This window comes from Andrena cerasifolii, chromosome 7 (assembly GCF_050908995.1).
Source record: "Andrena cerasifolii isolate SP2316 chromosome 7, iyAndCera1_principal, whole genome shotgun sequence".
In the NCBI taxonomy this organism is placed as follows: Eukaryota; Metazoa; Arthropoda; class Insecta; order Hymenoptera; family Andrenidae; genus Andrena; species Andrena cerasifolii.
In genome coordinates this window covers 14,450,426-14,471,634 of record NC_135124.1, presented here as the reverse complement: position 1 = coordinate 14,471,634, position 21,209 = coordinate 14,450,426, and the positions used below count along the sequence as shown (strand labels likewise).

Here is a 21,209-nt window from a genome sequence, read left to right as displayed (position 1 = left end):
TTAATCGCGGCGCTCCATTTTTGACCGGCGAACAAAAGGACGAACGAAAACACGATTTGAATGGTAATCTTCTCATGTAATCTATGATCTATTGTAGAGAGGCCGGTGGGGTCGGTGGCGGAGGGTAAACAATTGAAAAGGGAGTCATTGACATAGGGGCTGTTGAAAACTCGGGGGAACAGTTGGGCTTCCATTAAAATCACCTTTTATGAAAACTAATCGTATAGGCTGCACATGCTCTGTTGACTTGCAGGGTGCATCATCGCGTTGGGCGTTTTTTGTTCACCGTTATTTCGTATTTCGTAATCGTGATCGAGATCGCGTTCGTCGTTTAACGTTCCGTCGCGTTTCGTGTACTTCTCGCGTCGAGTTCTCTTCGCACAGTTTCTTTATAACGAAATTAGAATAAAATTATAAAAGTGATAACAAATATGCTTTCGACGTATACGAAGCGACATAATTTTTTATGAAAGCACGAGGAAAATTAAGTTGAAGGGTGTAGCTGAAAAGGGGGGATTCTCGCTAACAGCCCCCGAAATTTATGAATTTTTTTGAAAAATAACTATTGTTAATATTGCATTAAACTCTTTTGGAATATAAGGAGGCAACTTTAAACTTGTAGATTTTTTTATGTCGATCCTTCTTATTATTTATTAATTATTGTGGAATCTTCGACGATGTTGGCATTAGGCGTATCACCTGTCACAGTCATCTGACTGCAAACAGAAGAAAATTTTCTTAAAGTTAAATAATTTACGCTGGGACTGGACCTGAAATTTTAATTTTAGTTTTTATTTATGATACTTCTTTTCAAACGCTACAATTCTTTGAATTTTTCATTTTCTTCTCTTTAAAGTGGACCAATCCCAGCGTAAACTATCTAACTTTAAGAAACTTCTATTTCTTGTGCAATCAGATGACTGCGATAGGCGCTACACGTGCCGCCAACAGGAGTTACATCGTCGAAGAGGTGGCCAAGATTCCACAATAATTAATAAATAATAAAAAGGATCGACATAAAAAAAATTATTTTCTGAAAGTTTAAAGACGCCTCCTTATATCCCAAAAGAGTTTACTCCAAAATGACTAACAGATTTTACAAAAAAAAATCTTAAATATCAGTTACTTTTGGGACTGTCAGACGAAAATCACCCCTAAGTGAATGAATCGTGCCATGGCGACGGCAACTGTCTGATTGTTCCCTGCATTAAAATAGAGCGATCATATGCTTTTGATCCGCACTTACAAAGTGGAACGTCATTGGATCGACACCATTTTAAATTATCTTATGGCTCCTCTCCCTTCTGCGATATTCCATTCAATTTCCTCATTTGCGATGCGAAATAGATTCTTCGCCGTTTCACGCGGGTTTGGGAATAATTAGGAAACTTATGGTTACTAGTGATAATTGCCCGATACTTGATCAAGCCCTTTAGCGCCCCGCACGTCGAGTATCGCGGTGAGCCGGTTGTACAAAGGGCCAATTAACTAATGCAAACGAGACGCGAAGAGATGGAAGGGAGAAACGGGGGATGCTAGAATAAGGAAAATTCCTATTGGACTGTCGTTTTCTGGAAGAACGATTCGCGAATCTCAGTTTCTCGACGAGCATCCGCCGATCCCCAGCATCCAGAGACGAAAAGCAACGGATGGTGGGAGGGCAGACGTGGCGATCGGTTCGAACAATACCCATTGTCCGGCATATCATTTTCACGATTTTCCATCGGTCGACTTTCAACCGAGGAAGACTTCGTTCGGAGCCACCGATGAATATCGTTCCTCGATTTTCACTACCGCTGCGATACCAGCACCTTCTCGTTTCTCTTTGGTAGACCGCTCGAGCGGATAAAACGAACACAATGCCTTTTGTTTCTCATCCTCAACGCCTATCGACGCGGAGATTCGTCATCCTCGAAGAATGGATTTTTTTATCAGGTTTTCAATCTTCCTTCTCCGTTGACAAAAATGAATTTTTCCGCCCCCCCATCTCTCTAGCTTCCTACTCCACTAGCCCGATCCGTGCTCCATCAGCGAAAGACTTCTTAAAAACCGTTCCTTCTCGATCGCCGCGCAAAAATGAAATCCAAATTGATCCGGAGACGTCGACGTGGATCTTCGCGATGCTCTCCCAGCGATACCTCCTTTGCCTTTTCGATCCGCGTTTGCGCCAAATTGATTGTCAGCATCCGCCGTTGTGGGTGCGTGTGTACGCGGTTCTGAAAGAATGAAGCCTCGTCGGTAGTACCCAGGATCAAGGGGAATGGAAATGTGTTTTGGGCGGGCAGGTGTGCGAAGGGAGGGAGGAAAAAGAATGCAAGGAAACGAAACAGGGAAGGGTTTCGCTCTCCCTGCCACCCTCCTTCCCCGCCGGAACTCGGGAGTGACGGGTAATCATAATTTCGACAGAGTCGGTAGTATTCAGAGATTGAGATATATAATAAGCCCGAGGCTGCGTTCACATCACAGAGAGACAGTCCGATACGAGTGAGTAGGTACATTATACAAACGGAATACCTACCCCAACCTATGCCAACCTACTCGTTCATTGGCATCAAACCAACTACCACTACTAGCACCGCCACCGCCACTACTCACCCTCTTATTGCGTGACTCTATCCTTGAGAGGTATTCCCACTATCTACTGGGTGGTTTTCTCGAACTATTCGCATGATACAGGCCGATCGGGGGTAGATTTCTTAACTGCCCTGCTGGATAATGTTCCTTCGTGGGTACCGGAGGGGTTCCTCTTTGGAACCCTTTGGTACTTCTGCCCTCGTCGACTCCAGGGGCTCTTAATCTTCTTACACACCCTTCCAATAAAAATTCGAAATTCTTCCTCCGGTCGGCATCGATATTTTGTGCGATATTTGTATTTCGCACTTTTCGCTTTGATTAAGAGAAATGAATTTTACCATCGGATTCTTCAATTTTTTAAGACAAAATTTAATCCTTTATTGCGATCTTTTGGTACGTTTTAGAAAGATATTGGATCAAGTAAGAGGAACATTCTGGACCTTGGGATGTCCTTCGATCTTGTTAGTTACCCCCTAGAATTTTATCGAATTTTGTCCTTTGGTTGGATGTGGCGTCCAAAGTGCATTTGTAGATGTAGAATGCTTTGTAGTTATGAATTATTGATTTGACGGCATTTTTTTTATCCACGACGGGGAGCTGATTTCGAGGCACGTCACCCGTTAGATAAGCCTACAGATATACTGATACGACAAAGAATTGATACGTTCCTTTCGTAAACGTCTCTCTTTTTTTCCTTCTCTTTCTCCTTTTCGAGCAAGAGTACCGATGGACCGACAATGGAGCACATCTGTAGGTACCACGAAACAATGGCTACCGAGATTGTGGAACCTATTGCGGATAGTATTCCATAATATACCCTGTTGTTTCCGCTCCCTCGGATAGAACTAGCAGCACGCTCGATGAAAATATATGGCCCCCTTCCGAAGGTCTATCCAGACTGACACTAGCCAACGCTCGTTATTCACAGAATTTTTCTTGCCTCTTTCTTTTAATTACGCTGCCACCTCCATTTCGCTATAATTTACTATTTCCTATTATTCGCGCTTTCGTATCAACGCGCAAATTAAAACCGTCGGAAGTCTATGAAAATTGGCATTAGCCGTGATCGTAAATTGTTTCAATGAAACTTTAATGGTTCCGTTGTTTTAATAGTTTATTATATACAAAATACAAGTGCACGCGTTAACGAAAGTTTGAGTATAAGATCTTGCTGGGATGTATAATTTATGAGGGGCTTGTTACATTAAGTATGGTTCAATTATGTTGTCGACGAACCAACTCTGCGTGAATTGCAAATGGTTCCCGGGCACGGAGAGGAAATGAATTTTCCCTGCTTCGTGCAGTGCTTTTAGTCCCAGGCGATCCTTAAAAGTGGCATGTCGTTAATTGATTTATGCGAGATCGGTAAGTGGTATCGCGATATCGGTTTAGTTTTCTCTCAAGTAATTTTTGTACCTTGCGGTATATGTCGCTTTCCTCGAGGCTCTGAACTTCCCTTTCCTGCCCTGATTTATAGAAACCGAACCATTCCGTTTCTCTTGGCCGAACTATAGTGTCATTCGCAAATTTTACCAATACCATTGCGCGTAGCTTTTGGAGATTGTCTTTATACGTCTGGAAAAGAATTTGAATATCTCTACTCCTCGAAATTAAATTTCGCTACAAATAGTAATACGATTGACACAATGTACCTGATTAATGCGCAGTTCGTTATTAATATCGGACATAAATATACTACTCTTCTTATATTCATCTTCTTGATAGGGGTCGTGCCAGTATGTAGCTTGAACAAGCTTCTTTTGAATGAATCTATCACGAAGCACAGAAACGTTATAATAGTATAACATAGAATAAAAAAAAAGAAACATACTATAATGGATAAAGGTACATACTTTAAGTATGCTGCATATTTGATCATGTGAATCATATGGGTACAAACTGTGGGCCCTAAAATTCCACAATTCGGGAATCCAAAAACACCTTGGTGCTGGCCACCCAGAGAAATAAAATTCAAAACCGGGGGATTAGGGCATCTTTGAATCACTGCCCTCCTGCAATGCGTATATATATTTTTTTAAAAATCCTTTCTACTGAAGCTGAATTTCGTGGCACGTTGCAAATCATAGTTAAATAATTTTATCAGTAATCTTAAGAACAATATGTACATAAACTGAGCACCCTGTGAGAACCCTACAGCGTTATAACCATCTTTAAGGCGTACGTCCTTTGATAGTAGCTGACAAACTTCTGATATCTGTTCATTGATGTTACCCAAGTAACTGTGTTCAACGTCCTAAAAATTATCATGTTATTGTAATCAATCCTCGTTGAAGAATTTCGTGTGCGCGTGCGAGAGGCAATTTTCGGGGGATTATCAGCCGCCGTGCGTACGAAACTGTTACCGAAGTGAACAACCGGATACATGCGTGAAACAGGTGAATATGCGAGCGAGAGGTGCATGCAATTAGGGCAGGCGATCAAGGTGGACCGGTGGGCGCGCGAATCTCCACTTTGCCCACTATTGGGCAGAAGAATTCGTGTGTGCTACACTTCCAGTGCAGGAAAAGCTTTCTCTGTTACTGTGAAAGTAGTTAGTATGGAATATCACATTGCAAACCTAGTATTGCATATGTTAAATATTTATTAGCAAAGCTTCACGTCCTATGAAAGTCCCTGATAAATAGAATTCAGATCAATTACTTCAATCTTTCTCTGAACCATCTTATCTAGATAAGAAATTTAATTGCTGTATCAAATGCTGTGCAATTCTGGCACTACAGACTTAATGCACTGCAATGATTTAATCGCAGAGTTCGTAGGAGAAGAATATTGAAACGATTACCTCTATCGTATCGCTTCCCAAGCGAATGGAATGCACATAGACGCTTGGTAAGGTCGCCTCCAATAGCTTTTTTATTGCTCCTAAGCTAAATGCAAAGCAGCAGCTATCTCCTGAAATATTATGTTCTATTTTATCCACGATAATAACGAAAGGAGCATAAAATTTTGTTTCATAATATACTATAAGAGTTATTGTAACACTCTGCAAGATATATTAAAAAACAATTCATATGCTGCTTAATAGAAATAAAGAACATTACCCATCCCATGCCATAGAACAATTGGAGTAGCATGGCTTTCGACGATACCAAGTTTACAGATGCATAAGAGGAAGGGTAGCAATAAGGTATATTTCTTCAACATAATCATCATGCAATCCCTACGAAAAGAAAAGCAATGAATTAACTATCGCTGAGTCGATAACATGCTCCAATATACATTGTCTTTCAATATAAAAAGACGTTCTTGAAGCAGTTTGTAATAGAAGATGCTATACAGTGTATACACCCTATATCTTCGTGCATTCATAATTATATATTTCCATTCGCTATGTCTGAGTGTCTAAGGAATTTATTTCTTAAACATTATTTTTAGTTAACATGCTCATAGCCGGAGCCTGTAAGTGTTGGTCCACTCGCGCGTTCAACGGGGTGATAAATTTCTTCCAACAGCAGACATACTGCCTTGCTTTTTAAATATTCATCATCATATATATGATCATAGACTTCGTTATATAATGATTAATTACATTAATAGAATTCCTTATATGTCATCATAGACAGTCATATATGTATAGCATATGATGACACGCAGTAAACTGTGTTCAAAAAGGAAAATAACAGTACTGTAGTCTGAGGGGGAAATACAGGAATCGGAAGATGTGTGAGTGAAAACCGCCCTGACCCCTATATGGGTCAGGGGATTGTGAACATGTTAACCTACAATTGCGTACACATATGTACCAATTCATAAGCATCGTACACCGATGCATAAAATATATAATCTCCTACATAAACTATTAATAATCTGCCGTTTTTGCTATTCTAAGGTACTCTTATGTTACTACCACTGTTACCGTTATTGGTATTATATTTAAAATTGCCCTGGTGTACTATCTTCTCGGTAACTTCACAGAAGCAAACAAACGGCATGAATCTACTATAAAACGAAATAAATATTCATCTCCACGGTACCCAACATCATAAATTGTTGCTCTCTATACTTTACAAGGTTTTCCGTGATAGTTTACAACATTTTTGTAGCAACATATGTTCCACAGTGTGAAACTAGTACTACCATACAAATTTGATATACGCCGCAAAAGATTTGGAGATGCTTAATTTTAAAAAAAAAAATACTTCTTTTGTTCAGCTTAAGTTGATCTTTAAAGTGACTATGCTTCGTAATAAGACACGATACTACCATCGTGAACTATACCTATTCTAATTTATCTAAAAAAAAATTTTTTTTCGATTCGTACGTTCGTAATAATTATACCACGAGACGGTTACATTACTTTCGTCGTTTTAGGGACATGATGAGCAAGAAATTGTACGCAATTAAGAGTTTTCGACAAAGCTGAAAGACGCACGATTGTATATGGCCTATGTGAATCTCATTGATCTGGAAGATTTGTTAATATTCATCGACTAGAAACTCTTCGGTTTAACATGTATATATATTTATGACAGTTACTAATGTATACCGTGCGGTAGCACTTTTCGGGAGTTAATATAAATATAAAAAGGGGGTTGCATATATACCGTTCGAAAGTAAAAATAATAATAGACTCTATTTACTTATGGTACCAAAAAATTGAGACGTGTTTTGCATTTTTTAAGGGACCCCACTTGCGTGAGTTTCTGATTTGAAATAGTGTGCCGTTTTCCTTGAATTTTTGGCGGAATCTTCGGCCGTACGCGTGCGAAAAGGGGGTGCATAGCGTTGGGAAAACATTGGTTCGCGATTGAAAATTCGCGTGACATTTCAATAACGTCACTCGTGATTAGAGTAAACGCGCATAAGATAGTTGGTATGGCACATAACCTAGAAACGTTCAACTTTCAAAACGAATTGTGGAAAACGTTCTGATGTCGTTATTAAGGCACAGGAAATATCGGCGCGAACGATCGCAATTGGTATCGGTGCAACGGTAATTTCTTGCAATTTGTCGCGCGGCCTGGAGCGTTGTGTCAATTTTCTAAAAAGACAACTATTTATTTCATAACTTCCTGCGTTTACGGGAAGGCTTACGAACAATTTAAACGAGCATGTGTCTAATCGTGCGTGCCCGAAAAGCACGTTTTTAGGAGAATAATTGTGAACAGTGTAAATATATGTGAACACATCGTCCTCCTCGAAACTCGAGTTTGGTGCTTCTACCAAATGATAACCTTGAAAAGTTCGAAACAAAGATCCTATTGAGAGAATTCGCATTGAAATCAGCTCTCTTTAGTAAGAGGTAATCAAATAGTTTCCATCGGTTCTACTGTCTTGTACCAGTATACAAGTATGGATAGGTAGGCAATAATTGATTTTATGGGTTTGTAGGATGTTTTTGCGAAATAGTTGGTTTAAAGATTATTATTTGGATGAAGCTATTACTAACAGAAAGTAACAAAAGCATAATTGTAAAATAGATGTGAGATACTTGAGAGGGATTATTTCAATGCCATGTGAAGAACCCCTTTGTTGTTTAAAGTTGGTACATCTACTTGTTCTGTGAAATTTATAGCGTTGTCCGAGTTCTTTTTTTTTTATAAATAGTTGTATACTTTTGCTCTTAGATAGCCATGGACGAAAGGAGGGTAGCGGATTACTTTGTCATTGCTGGTTTACCAGGTCAGGACAATGACGCTACAAATGAAAATGAAGCTCAAGAGAAGTTGGAAGATTGGCATCAAGAAGGAACACACGTTAAAGACATACACATGAAACCTCCGATCACTGATCTTGCCATTATATTTCCGGCGTTGGGCGAGCAGTGCCCGGAAGGATATACGTGGTTGGAACAAACAGTTTCTGGCTTGCCGGCCGATTTAAACCATGGAAGCTTAAGAACAAATGAATGTTATTTATGTTACCGAAGGGGACGAGACAAACCTCCTTTAGTTGACATAGGTGAGTTCAGATTCAGGAGATCCTGCGCGTAGACGCTGTTTTTAATGGAGCGTGTTTACTAAGTAGCATAAATTTCAGGTGTGATATACGATGGCAAAGAACGTATAATGCAAGACGCAGAAATGGTATTGGAGACTCCTAACGGACACGTAGCGAATGTGAACAATTCGACGTCGAGAATATATGTCACGTACAGACGCGCGAGTCCTAAAATGCCGTGCAATTCTTTAGTCGTGACAGACATATGCATCATCTTGGCAAACAAAGGAGAAACTGCTCCGCATGCGTTTTGTGTTATCAATAAGAATTTGAACAAAGGCATGTTGGGCAGCGATGTGTTTTTATGTTACAAGAAGTCCATGAATCGTGCAAATTTAATATCGTTTAAGCCTGCTATACTATACAAATACCCAATGGGCGATTACAGTAGTTTTGTCTTCCCGAATTCAGTTGCAATGTTCTGTTTACCCATGGGAGCGACAATAGAATGTTGGCCTAAAGTGGCGTGCAAACCTAAACCAGTGTTTTCGACGTTTGTTTTGACGGTTGCTGACGCAGCCCAAAAGATATACGGCTCTGCAATAACGTTTTACGAAGAACTTGAATTAGAAGTAACAAACGAACAACCTGCTGACATACTCGCGGAGAAGATGAAGAATTCTGGTATGGAAAAATGCATAATTCCCTTAAGATTACAAGAAGAACTTCTTTCGTGCTCCAATTTCCTGTAGCTTGTGGAATATTTGTTCTACACTTTCCTCTTTTTTTTTTCCAGTTGAACATGAGGAAACCAATGATCTGCAGTTAAAGCTGAACACGTTTAAACAGTCTGGAATACTTAAGAGGCTTACTCAATCGCAGTTAGAGAAATTTCAGTACATAGATCCTGCCACTCAGTCTTTGAACATCAGCAAATCCATATGCATCTTATCTCACTGGCCATTTTTCGACACGTTCGAAAAGTTTTTAGTTTTTCTACATAGCATGGCTAATAACACGCCGCAGAACGTTCCTATCGAAAAGTATATAGCATATTTTTTGTACGATATACCGTTTCCGAGTCCACAGAGACCAAGAATCCTCGTGCAATTAAGTACTAAGGACAGGTTGATCTTAACTCAGCCGGAAGATTTAGCGCTACCTAGGTCTGGTGCCAGTTTTCGACAGTTACTTACCAATTTAGGGCCCGACAATTGTTTACTTATACTGTTGTTAATCTTAACTGAACAGAAAATACTTGTACATTCACTACGTCCTGATGTACTTACATCAGTAAGCGAAGCTATCGCTATGATATTATTTCCGTTTAAATGGCAATGCCCGTACATACCTTTGTGCCCCCTGGGTTTAGCCGAGGTAATATATCTTTTTATTGTGATACAAGCTTGTTGTGTATAATGCAAAATGCACTTTATAATTTTAGGTCCTACATGCTCCGTTGCCATTTCTAATAGGCGTGGATTCCAGATTTTTCGATTTATACGACCCTCCCGGCGACGTTAATTGCGTAAATCTGGACACAAATAATATTGCGATTTGCGACGATAAGAAGTATTTGAGTGTGAAACTGTTGCCTAAAAAAGCAGCCAGACAGCTTAGAAATTGGTTGGAGCATCTCTACTCGAAGCTGATCTCTTTAGGAAAGAGTTATTCATCTATGAAAGGTGAGTTCAACGTAGTTGCTAACTTTCTTCTGCTAACATGCTCTAACAGCTATTTTATTTCTAGATATGGACGATGAAGAGTTCAGTGTCGATAAAGAGTTCCAACAGAAACGAAAAGAGCAAGCTTTGGAGCTGGAAATACAGGATGCTTTTTTGAGATTTACCGCCACTATATTGAAAGGATATCGTGGCTACTTATTACCAATTACGAAAGCCCCGACAGTTGGTTCGACAGATCCAACCAGCCTGTTCAATATACAAGCGTTCCTTAGAAGTCGAGATAAGACCCATGCGAAATTTTATAGTATGTTAGTAAAGACACAAATGTTCATAAGGTATGGCATTCTTAGATTTGAAATAAACATGCAGATTCATTCGCGACCGAAGCATTCTCTAACCTGAAGCTTCGAATTTGAAATGCTTACATAAAACTCCATTTATCTGTGCTCGCAGTTTCTACAGTGTACCACTGCAGTTTGTATTTTCAGGTTTATAGAAGAAAGAAGTTTTGTATCTGATATGGACATGGCAGGTTTAGCATTTTTTGACGAATGCACCGAGCGCATTGAAGATGAAAATGGTAAGGGTAGAAATACTCTCTGGTATAGTAACGTGTTTCTCAATCACTATATCCACGATGTAGTACCACTTTTGGAATTGGACGAATCTCAGCACAGCGAACGAACAGTATTTATACCCCCGCCTGAAGCTGGAGCGAACCAGTCACCGATAATATATCGCACATTTAAATTAAACCCCGACCTGATAAGACCACAGAAGAATTTCAGCATAAGAAACCCGAATTTAAGTGCCTTTGGAATAGTACCAGGGAGTCCTATGGCACGCAGGACCAAGCACGAGATCAAGGTGGCGCAAAGGATGGCCCGTAAACAAGTACGAGTACTCTAATTAACCGTTGATTTTATAGCTCGCGATAAATTCTTGCTATTAGTACATCGTTTTTTTTTCAGGCAGCGATGCCAGACAGATGGGGTAGATGCCTACTCGGAACCTGCTACAGTCTTTGGTTCTTGCATTTGCCGGCTATGCTGCAAGTGTCAAGCCAACCAGCCGCGATTTTACATCAGGCATACGATCTACTAGTTAAAATGCCTAAGCTTCATCTAGATCCTATCGAAGAAGTAAGACTTTCTCTTCTGCTCTAATAACTTGCTACCCTCGTTATTTCTTTAACTTCTTCCTGTAGAAGGTGTCGATTTTAGGTTTGTTACAGAGCTATGATGCAGCTGTGCGGTGTATATGGGCAGCCTGTTTTAGCTGTAAAGTTATTATTTCACATGAAACGCAGTGGCGTTCAGCCAAATGCTCTTACTTATGGATTTTATAACAAGGTTCGTCTCTCTTCGCTTTTATCTCCGATTTTATTCAAGGTAAAATGACGTTTCCGTGTAATCTCCAGGCTGTACTGGAAGCGACCTGGCCGTCCGACATGACCAACTCCAGTCAACTAATGTGGAATAAGTTAAGAAACGCCATAGTCGGGGCAGCGCTGTTTAAAAGAGCTGGTAAAAGAAGCGCTAGGAGAAGATTAAGTTCGACTGCTGATTTCTCAACTGTTGACGGCAAAACTGCGAGTATGGAACATGCATTTTCTAGATCCAGTCTTGACAGCTCTCATTCTCAAGACACAGAAGCAGCACACAGCGATTGTAAATATCAGTTTAGTCTGTCCCACTGCTTCTCTTTCCAAGATCGATCTACTATTTTATTTACCTCTTTGTTCGTAGCTACTAAAGCAAGCTCCACGTCAGATTTGCCAGAATATGGACCTTTTGAGATAAAAAAACTTCCCCGACAAAATAGTATTGTGAAGGACACAATAGCGCTGCTCGCAATGCATTCAGAGGAAATAGATAATTTAGCTTTGAATCAGAGGTAATACTGTCGCTTGTACTATTCCAGCCACGATCAGAAACGTGGTACAAATATCGTTCTACGCTTTTACACTTTCAGACTGACTCAAAACTTGGAGTCGCCGTTGAAAAGTCCCATACGCACGCCAGTTACAGAAAACGATCCTCTGGGTGCTCTGATCAACGACGAAACACCAATCGTGTCGCCTTCCGAGGAGAATGATTCAAACTGCTCGACGTGTACTTTAACAGTGTTTAATAATGTCGAGGAGAGGCCGGGAGGACCGCTTCTGTTCAGAAAGTATATTTTTCTCCGATTAATATTCGTTCAGATTGTCGCTTCCTAGTAGCATGCTAGAATTCGTAACACAGCAGCGTCGCAATTCTCTTCACGGCCGTCCTATAACTTTTTCCAGCAATATCTTGCCCCGTAGCGCGACATTTCATCAAACCATAGATGAAAGCGGTGTAGCGATAGGCGGTCATTTGCAAAGAAGCGAAACGATGCCGCATTCTGTGGCGCAGCAGGGCGAGCAAGACAAAGAGAGAGAGCGGCTAGAGCTGAGCAGTCTTTGGCCCCAGAAAGACAGCGTTACCTCGAGTCTGTCTAGTCTGGGCTCTAGTTTGAAGCTAAGCTTTGCGTAAGGCAAAATTCTGCATTAACAAACACGAATGTGCAAAGTTTCTTTATTACTTTTCATCACTTAAGTGGCATTCCCGATGCTTACCGTATACTTCTCTACGTTGTGTTGAATCTAAATGTCTCTTTCAGCCCCACTAGTTTGACGGGGAAGAAGTCCAACGAAATAATACTCGGCGGCTTGAACAGCTTAAAGTCAGCCGCCACAACGGTGGTAAAAAAATTTGACGAGATTAAGGAAGCTATTTCCGCGACTAGTACACCCGTGAAACTTAAGGAACGCGATCATAGATTGGTACACGGAGGATCGCACGAATCGCTGGACTCCATGACTGACGGATCTCTGCAAGATCGAAACGAAGCCCTTAGAATGACCGGTTCGTAATATGGGAAGCCTCAATTTAACAACGAATGAAATGCTAATTATCTATGACGTTATTTCCTTGGCACAGGAGACGGGAACTTGGATCCTTATACGTTATATGATTTGGCGGAATCTTTGTATCCCAAGGGGTCCAGAGAACTGGACGAACGCATTGCCATTGAACTCGTACTCGCTAGTGCTAGTAGGTGTCATCATTGCGCCTCCATACTTTATGACGAAGAAATAATGGCTGGTTGGCAACCAGAGGACTCAAATTTAAATACAGTCTGCCAATATTGCGATAAAGCGACTGTACCTCTGCTTACTATAACAATATTAGATTACAGGTAATGCGAAATATATATGATTTTAATGTAAGTGGTGTCCACAGTATTCACGTTCTTTTATGTTCACAAAGATGCGAAGAAAACGAACGGAAGAGTGATCCCCTAATGGGCGCGCTAGTTGAACTTTTGGATAAACCAAGAGAGTTGTTAGAACCAATCACAGTGCCATATTTGAATCCTCTGGTTCTAAGGAAGGAGCTGGAAAGTGTTTTGAGCCAAGAAGGCGACACATGCCTTACCAAGCACAGATTTATCGAGGAACATCCGATAGTGTATTGGAATCTTATATGGTACTTTGAAAGGATTAACTTAACCAGCCATCTCCCCGATCTCTGGCTGAACAACGACAAGTTAAAGGAACAAATAAGCTATGGTGCGGTAGGTGTGAAAACCATGTGGGACAACGAAAGACTTCATATGGACCGTTTGCCTATGTACCTCCAGTGGAAGCTCAGTGTCGCAGATGATAAGACGTAAATGGGCATGACATTACTTTACATGATAAAAGACCGATGTATAATAAAAGGAAGCCGAATGACTTTCAGGTTGATGCAGTCAGTGCTTACAAATGTTCGTTGTAATAATTTGACGGAACCTATAAAAAGAGTGGCCTTAGAAAGAAGCAGAATCCAAGCACTTGACCAACCTCTATTTTCTATATATCGAGATATCTTGTTTCTGGCATTTACTGCTTTGGGTAGAGGGAATATCGATCAAGGTACGTTGCACGCTGTTAAACAAAGGTGCTATCCGTTATTCTAAAGTCACGCCTGATATCGCTGTGCTTGGTCCTTCGTAATTCTTTAAAATCTCTAGTTAGCTGATTGATGTTTCAGGTGTTTTCGACAGAGAGTATAATTTATCATTAGAAAGATTAACGGAAAGAGAAGAGAAGCTGTTGTGTAAAATTGACGCTCCGCCCTCAATGATGTCACTGTTCTGCAGACATTATTTTAAGCAACTAAGCGTGTAAAAATAAAGCAAAAGGTATTGTAAGGTGTAATATATTGTGAAGAAAATGAATAGAACATTCACAAGAGGCATCATAGATTTATATGTTCGAGCAAGTCTGATTTTCGGACGCGGAAGCCGATTGCGTATCTTTTGGAAATCAGTAGTGAATCGATTCTGTTTTTTTAGACAAACGTGTGCGATTATTCCGTTTGAACGGCGATTGGCAATTTAACGCTGTCGACAAGGACCTCGGCAATTTTTTTTGTTCCCCCGTGAAATTCTCCGCGAAGACAAGTAGATGTCGTAAGTTTAATTATGGAACAATATACTTCTTTTCATATTTAAAATATGCAATTACTATAAATAATTTTTTTTATTTAGAAAGTAGGTTGCGCATATACTTAATTTGTTATTGCAATGTGAATATTCATAGTTACATCTATGAGCGTGATATCGAGGATCGTTCAGTACCAAAGAAACTGACCTGATCGTAAAACTTATAAAATTCAATTGCTTTCATAGGAATTTGCGCGCTATTCGAGCGGCGCGACCGGAAAAACCGGTGCGATTCTTTCCAATGCACGAACTCTGTAATTGGTATATTTCTAACGACGTTTCGATCGGCGAACGTACTGATTAAATGACCACGATTGTGTTTTTAAACGAAGAGAGGGGGGGGGGGGGGTTAGAGCAAAACATTTTCACGTCCGTATAATATCGCAAAGGGCAATATTAATTTTTCTTATACTCTGGCGGGACAGTTGAATAATGCACGACCAATAATTCAATTACTAACTTACACGTTCACAATGAAAAGTGCTGTATATGCTCGTGGCGTTGACTTTGACTTGCTAAGTAGATTTACATGTTTTGTAAGATCAATTGCATTAAAGAACACGAAAGTTTCCTGCTTACAAAATTCTTGCATTATTTGCAATTAAAAATGGACACAGCAGATCGTAAGATTCTCATGTACATAATACGGAAGCTTCGATGTTTACAAAATTTTCAACTATTTTCATACGTTTCCGTTTATGTTAATAGAGAACGTGTATGAATCGTTAAAAATGATTATTAAATATCTTGGAAGTACGAATATTCGCTGCATCATGATTTGAATATAATCAATAATTGTGGGGTATTATAAGAAAAATTTGACACGTCCAGTTTTAATTGTACATGAGTTTAACGCATGATTTGCAAAATATCGCTCTCGGAGAACTTAATACAACATATTGCGTACCTGATATTTGTACATAAAACCATTTCTTCGCGAAGATGGATTGTACAGTAGATTGGTGTTTTGGGAAATCATAGTAACAAAAAATGCATAAATAATTTAACGTGACAATGCTATGCACTTTTCACTATGAACTCTGTAAAGAAGTACTACTGTATATTCGTTCATTATTATATTATGAATACAAGACATAAATAAAAGCCTGTCATGGTATTTTACATAAATGAGTTCTTTTATCTTCTGGACTGGTCGGTGACGCACGGAATTGGCTACTACTAATGAAGCACACCAGTTTCGCTATTCACGGGTAGTTTATTCTCACTTAACAAAACAAAGAGGATATATAATTTCAATTTGAGAGACTTCAAATTGTATCGTTTTAATAAAACTACGCCAATCAGGTACTTGGGTATTTATTGTTCCAAAAGCCGATGGAGAAGCAAAGTAGATGATCTGCTCAGGTAAAACTTTGACAATTTTTCTATAAGTAAAACGCAATTTCTCTTTTCGAATTATTAGAACAAAATAAACCCAAGTCAGACCTAATAAATTATTATTAAATGAATAGTACGTAATAACAACTTTGCATTAAATCCTTCTCTTTCTCGGTTTTAAATGGAAATTTTAATCTGTATAGAAACGATATACTTTACTTTTGTGGTGCATATATTTGTCAGAGAAAAAGTAGCAAAAAATAATTTCTTTTCACTTTAAAACAAAATAATATGATTACTTTGTATGTACATTATCTCCTACATTCATAGATTTAATACAAAGAATTTTCTTTTCTGCATGAGACACGTAAAGAACTTTTGTCGTATCATACACCGTTACGCTAACTGTTTTCCTAGAGCTTTGATTTTCGTATGTTAAAAGTAGCTCCTAAACAGAAATGATCACTGCCCACCGCGAAATTTGGTATCGTGGGCAAACCGGTGCACTCTTGGGCCGTTGGTAATCTGTAGCTTTCAACAGGCTCCAGGTCGCTATAGAAAATGTAGTCAACCGTAATCCATTCTCCCTGATTAGTGGTAGCTTCTGCTTTGCCCTGGTGATTTTGGTGTTTATATACACTGTAGAAATGGAACGGATGCGTGAGAGTGCCAGACGAGAACAGTGCGCGACATCCGCGGGTAACTTCTATTTTCTGAAGGTCCGTCGTGTCTGTATTTACTTCGCACTCTACTGGCGAAGCATTGTCCGACGAAATTTCTTTGAAGCTGAGATTCTCGCTACTCTCTAGCTGTAAACCATGTCCAAAATTCCATTAAAATGAAACTGTGGAAAATCACTTTCGCCGAGGAAGTACAAATTCAAAACTTTTCCACATACGTGTAATCTTTTACTAAAGTCAAGAAAATTCTATTACCATTACAGTGTCGATCCCTTCACCGCGCAACCTTTTCTTCAGTACATTAAAATGTTGACAATTGTCCGTGATACAAAGACGAGGTGGAATTAGGGAATTTGACAGAGATCGATATTCCGTAGGTTCAAGGTTCCTTCCCTTTCCTTGGTACTTGAACATTCCTTCCGTAATGAATTTGTAAACTCCAGAATACGGTTCTAAATTGAAGTCTCCGGACAGTATGATAGGTAAATATTTTGGGCCCGATCTATTTAATATTTACACGTAAAAGATTAGACAATGTTCGAAATTGTACAAGGTTTCATTAGAACAGGCCTACCCTTTAGGGTGCAAATACCTCCTCAAGTTATAGGACCCGGGCAACTGCCGAGCGCGGAACTGTTACGTTGCTAACCACAGCATGGGCCGCGGAAGAACTGCAAGACTCTGCGTGCGTCCATACTGGCTCGTACCACGAGTCGATATAGCTGGGCCTCATGCGCGTAGGCACACACACTCTTACAGTACTCCCAAAACCCACGCAACGGTTAACAAGGTAACATTGCAGCCCTCGGCTCTTGTCCCGGGTCCCAGAACTTGAGGTGGTACTTGCACCCTAAAGGGCAGGCCTGCATTAGAAGAATGGAGTACTTACAGTGTGTTCTCCACAAAAGCAACTCTTTCAATTTCTGCTAGGAGAAGTTGCGTTTGCCCCAGTCTCACGTCATTCCGTTTAGGATTGTACAGTAAATGTGTCGTAGCGATCACTAACTCTATTTCGGGGCTCTCTTTAATTGCTAGCTTTACAATGATTCCAACATTGTCTCTACTCAGGAGTTCTATACCTGATTGATAAAGTTCCACTTTTACATAATCCTTAAGAATAAACTGATCGGAACGGTACAGAAAGAGCAAACCATCCTTCTTATCGTTTGTTCTTTTCTTATATAAGTAACTATAACCCAACTCTCTGAACGGAACCACAAAGTCTAGCAAATGGTCTTCTTGCATTTCTTGGAGACATATTACCTACGAATCGCAGAAACTTATTAACTAATTCCAGCTATTATTCGTGTAACGCAATTACTCCGAGCAGGGAGCAAAACGTTGAAATCGCAAATTCTCACGAGATAAGGGATAATGCCACTGTAGAGCCCGATAGAGCAGCCTGATTTTTAGATTTATTTATGCGAGAATAGTGAATGGAATACAAAATCTGTTTGAAGGCCTTTATTGTACATACCTTGAAGTATGATCACAATTTTTTAAAAAAATTTTAAACAAAACGTTTCAACAATTTTTCACGTCGCTTTTTGTTCAATCACGCAGCATTCTTACAAAAAACAGTATTTTTTCATTTCCTCGTGTACTTCCCGAGATAATCTTTTATAAAACTCAAAAATGTTTGGTTCTTTGTTCCGGGTCAAAAATTGAAGGAGAAATCTTTTCGGCCCTCGGAACCCTGTTTTTCAGAAGAAGCTTCATTTGTTGAGCTGTGGCACCGTCATTTTATATTTAAAATTTTTTTAAAAAATTATGATCATACTTCAAGGTATGTACAACAAAGGCCTCCAAACAGATTTTGTATTCTATTCCCTATGCTCGCATAAAAAATTCTCAAAATCAGGCTGCCTTTCCGGACTCTACAGTGGCATTACCCCTTAAGCAAATTAATATTTCCTCGTAACATCGTTCTAAATATTCTGAGAATAAGCGAAACGGATTATTCATTCAGGAAACTAACATTAGCTTGTGCTTCTATAATTTCTTGCAAGAGAAGCTGCCTCCTAATGTTCCAATATAGCGCCCATTTGTCATGTTCCTTGTATAGAAATGGATAAGTCTCCAGTAGGTATTGCGCCAAAATGTTGAAGGACACTAGTCTCAGAATAAAAGATTCTTCAGAATTAGAGGCTAGCTTCTCTGGAAAAATTGTATAATGAGTACGAACTGCTTTCCAAGCACGACGACGATGATTTTACCTTTCTTGACACGCTTCCACTGCCTCATTGCTTTATATCTCTGTTTATCCACCACAGACTTATCGCTCGAACAGATCGGCGTTTCAGCACATGGATTTGTCTCGGAGTTACTTTCGCACTGTAAACTTTCTGGTGGAAATGTTAATGAAATATCGCAACTGTTGTTGGACGGGTAATAGGTTTTCACGAAGGACTCCATTGCTTGATTATATTTCTGCTGCGCAGCAGAATTTGCCATGAATTCCATCAAATTATTAGAGGACGATGTTAATGTTTGTGATGTCGACGCACTTTTATAAAAATTCCTCAAAAACACTTGCTTCGCTGCTAATCTTGACATATAAGCAGTTGGAGATGGAATAGTACCATAATAACAACACTGTAAAAAGCAAAATTATAAATAAGCCACGAGCTTCGAGACCCCTACTTAAACATTCTAACACGACTTAATTATTCTCTTGCTATGTTCTCATACGAATTACTTTCATACACATTTACATAAAGTTATCCAGAAAATCTATGCAGACTTCGACCAAAACACACTGGAATACATTTCTCATTTGCAGCTGTAAAAACCACAGCCGCCTTTGCACAGATCATAAATCTTTTTCCAAGTCTGTCCGACTTTTTATCTCGGTTTATTGCGCAGAACTTTTATATTCCTACAAAATACTGTCCTCAGTAATACGTATCTTAAATTGGCATAGACTTTCTGAAAGACCCGGCATATAATAGCCATGACGTACCGTTGTCCTTTGTTATTTAAATTATTAATAATTTGCAGAATTGTACAATTCTTTGGTTACATAACATGTCGCGTAAAAGAAAGTGAAAATTGTTTTAGTTTAAAGCGCGTTACTTAAAGCGGTCATTTTTCGAAATTCTTTGACTTCAAAGACACTCGGAATCAACGATAAATATTAATGTAAAACCACCCTTATTCTCAATTTTATACTAATGCTTAAACACAGAAATACATCAGTAACTATGAGAAAGAAATTCTCCACCCTTCCATCGAAACTGTTGTAATTCTCATTTAAAATATCACAGCGAAAATATTGAAACTTTGCACCTACATAACTCCATTACCTTTGCAACATTCGATTTTATAGCTCAGTTGTTTACCAGAACAGTTTCGCGCTAGTATTGAACTTCATATTCTATCTGTACAGTCCCAGTGTCATTTCTATTGCAATTCAAAGTCTTGCTTGCATTGTGTAATATGGAAAGAGGCCTGGTAAAATGTCAAGAAATCATGACAAAGACGGAATTGCCACGATAGAAAGATAAGAACTGCGTGTATACACGTGTAAACATAGGTGTATATATAGATCGCAGATTTACAAAATCATGCGCCCCATAAAAGAATCAAAAGTGCATGGCTGTTCGAATTAAAACGAGAAACGTGAAGCCACAGGCTTCGAACTCTTATCCACGATATTTACAATGAAATTTCGCAGATTTACAACAGCGTTTCAACGAAAGGGAGCATCGGTCTTGTTGCGCAATATGAAATTACCCACGGTAAATAAAATAGGGGGAAAAAAAAAGAATCATACAACTAATCATTACCTTAAGTCCACGACGGTAGAGTTTGAAAGAGATGTCAAGACTCGTAGTGTGAATTTTCCGTGGCAACCTGCTTGCTGTATTCATTTATTTACAAAGTAGTGGGGATATTAATGCATGATTGCAAGCAGGTGCATAGGTTAGGTTATGTCACCCGTTGTCAGTAAAGGTAGGACCATCCCTGTAGACAGGTTCGGATAACGTCGTCACGGTGCACAATAGGCGACTGATACAATGATCCGTTTGTAAAGGCTACAATCATTTGCTCGGATAGAACGTTTATATTTTCACGGCGCCCCTTAACAAACAGGGGAGCGATCTTGCGAATAACGTACTTGAAATATTCATTTGAAATATGGGATTATTTTAGCGAGAAATTTCATCGTATAACGAGCCCATTCGTTAGATATGTTTAACCAAACACACGCACGTACGGTCCATCGCAGTTCATCGCGTCCTTATGGCAAAGGAACTTTCATTCCTCTTCCATCCAATTCATTTGTTTATTTTTTTTATCAATATTTCCCAGCGACAGTCGAAATTCGCGAGGAGCTATACACTTTCTCCGCTGATTAGGCAATGGATTCAATGGAAGAGGGATTTGAAACGCATGGGCTGAACTGCAGGCAAATCCAGAACTATTATTTATTGTTTCCGCGTGTATTCGACGGTCCGAAGTATAAATTGCTTATGGGCTTTATTCAAATATATGTTAATGACGATATTAATAG

At 39.4% G+C, this 21,209-nt stretch overlaps 3 protein-coding genes across 9 annotated transcripts; 1 reads left to right on the top strand and 2 right to left on the bottom strand.

The window, feature by feature from the left end:
• Positions 1–3,695: 3,695 nt before the first annotated feature.
• Positions 3,696–6,588, bottom strand: Ppt1 (Palmitoyl-protein thioesterase 1). 4 transcript variants are annotated; one of them, XM_076816850.1, is made up of 8 exons: positions 5,882–6,097; positions 5,637–5,755; positions 5,378–5,487; positions 4,701–4,828; positions 4,428–4,586; positions 4,227–4,344; positions 3,991–4,149; positions 3,696–3,899 (listed from the first exon to the last, which is right to left on the bottom strand). In XM_076816850.1, exons 1-8 carry the CDS (start codon positions 5,902–5,904, stop codon positions 3,774–3,776), a joined length of 942 nt encoding a protein of 313 aa, XP_076672965.1. In that variant the 5' UTR covers positions 5,905–6,097; the 3' UTR covers positions 3,696–3,773. The 4 variants fall into 4 exon arrangements, with proteins under 4 accessions (XP_076672965.1, XP_076672966.1, XP_076672968.1 ...); XM_076816851.1 differs by having other exon boundaries at positions 5,976–5,998; XM_076816853.1 differs by lacking the exon at positions 5,882–6,097 and adding an exon at positions 6,452–6,588 and having other exon boundaries at positions 3,697–3,899.
• A 648-nt stretch (positions 6,589–7,236) lies between these two features.
• Positions 7,237–14,428, top strand: Crag (DENN domain-containing protein Crag). Of its 2 annotated transcripts, XM_076816795.1 has the most exons (20): positions 7,237–7,837; positions 7,927–8,076; positions 8,163–8,496; positions 8,575–9,159; positions 9,272–9,852; positions 9,920–10,160; positions 10,225–10,495; positions 10,649–10,740; positions 10,804–11,054; positions 11,132–11,302; positions 11,384–11,512; positions 11,581–11,830; positions 11,909–12,056; positions 12,135–12,335; positions 12,451–12,675; positions 12,807–13,051; positions 13,127–13,385; positions 13,457–13,858; positions 13,931–14,103; positions 14,222–14,428. In XM_076816795.1, exons 3-20 carry the CDS (start codon positions 8,169–8,171, stop codon positions 14,356–14,358), a joined length of 4,689 nt encoding a protein of 1,562 aa, XP_076672910.1. In that variant the 5' UTR covers positions 7,237–7,837; positions 7,927–8,076; positions 8,163–8,168; the 3' UTR covers positions 14,359–14,428. The 2 variants fall into 2 exon arrangements, with proteins under 2 accessions (XP_076672910.1, XP_076672911.1); XM_076816796.1 differs by lacking the exon at positions 12,451–12,675.
• A 1,212-nt stretch (positions 14,429–15,640) lies between these two features.
• Angel (protein angel) lies at positions 15,641–21,063 on the bottom strand. Of its 3 annotated transcripts, none has more exons than XM_076816835.1 (7): positions 20,814–21,063; positions 20,482–20,730; positions 18,910–19,288; positions 18,672–18,850; positions 17,583–17,956; positions 16,949–17,195; positions 15,641–16,822 (listed from the first exon to the last, which is right to left on the bottom strand). In XM_076816835.1, exons 2-7 carry the CDS (start codon positions 20,563–20,565, stop codon positions 16,427–16,429), a joined length of 1,659 nt encoding a protein of 552 aa, XP_076672950.1. In that variant the 5' UTR covers positions 20,566–20,730; positions 20,814–21,063; the 3' UTR covers positions 15,641–16,426. The 3 variants fall into 3 exon arrangements, with proteins under 3 accessions (XP_076672950.1, XP_076672951.1, XP_076672949.1); XM_076816836.1 differs by adding an exon at positions 19,999–20,143 and having other exon boundaries at positions 20,482–21,060; XM_076816834.1 differs by having other exon boundaries at positions 20,482–21,063.
• Between the last annotated feature and the right edge of the window lie 146 nt (positions 21,064–21,209).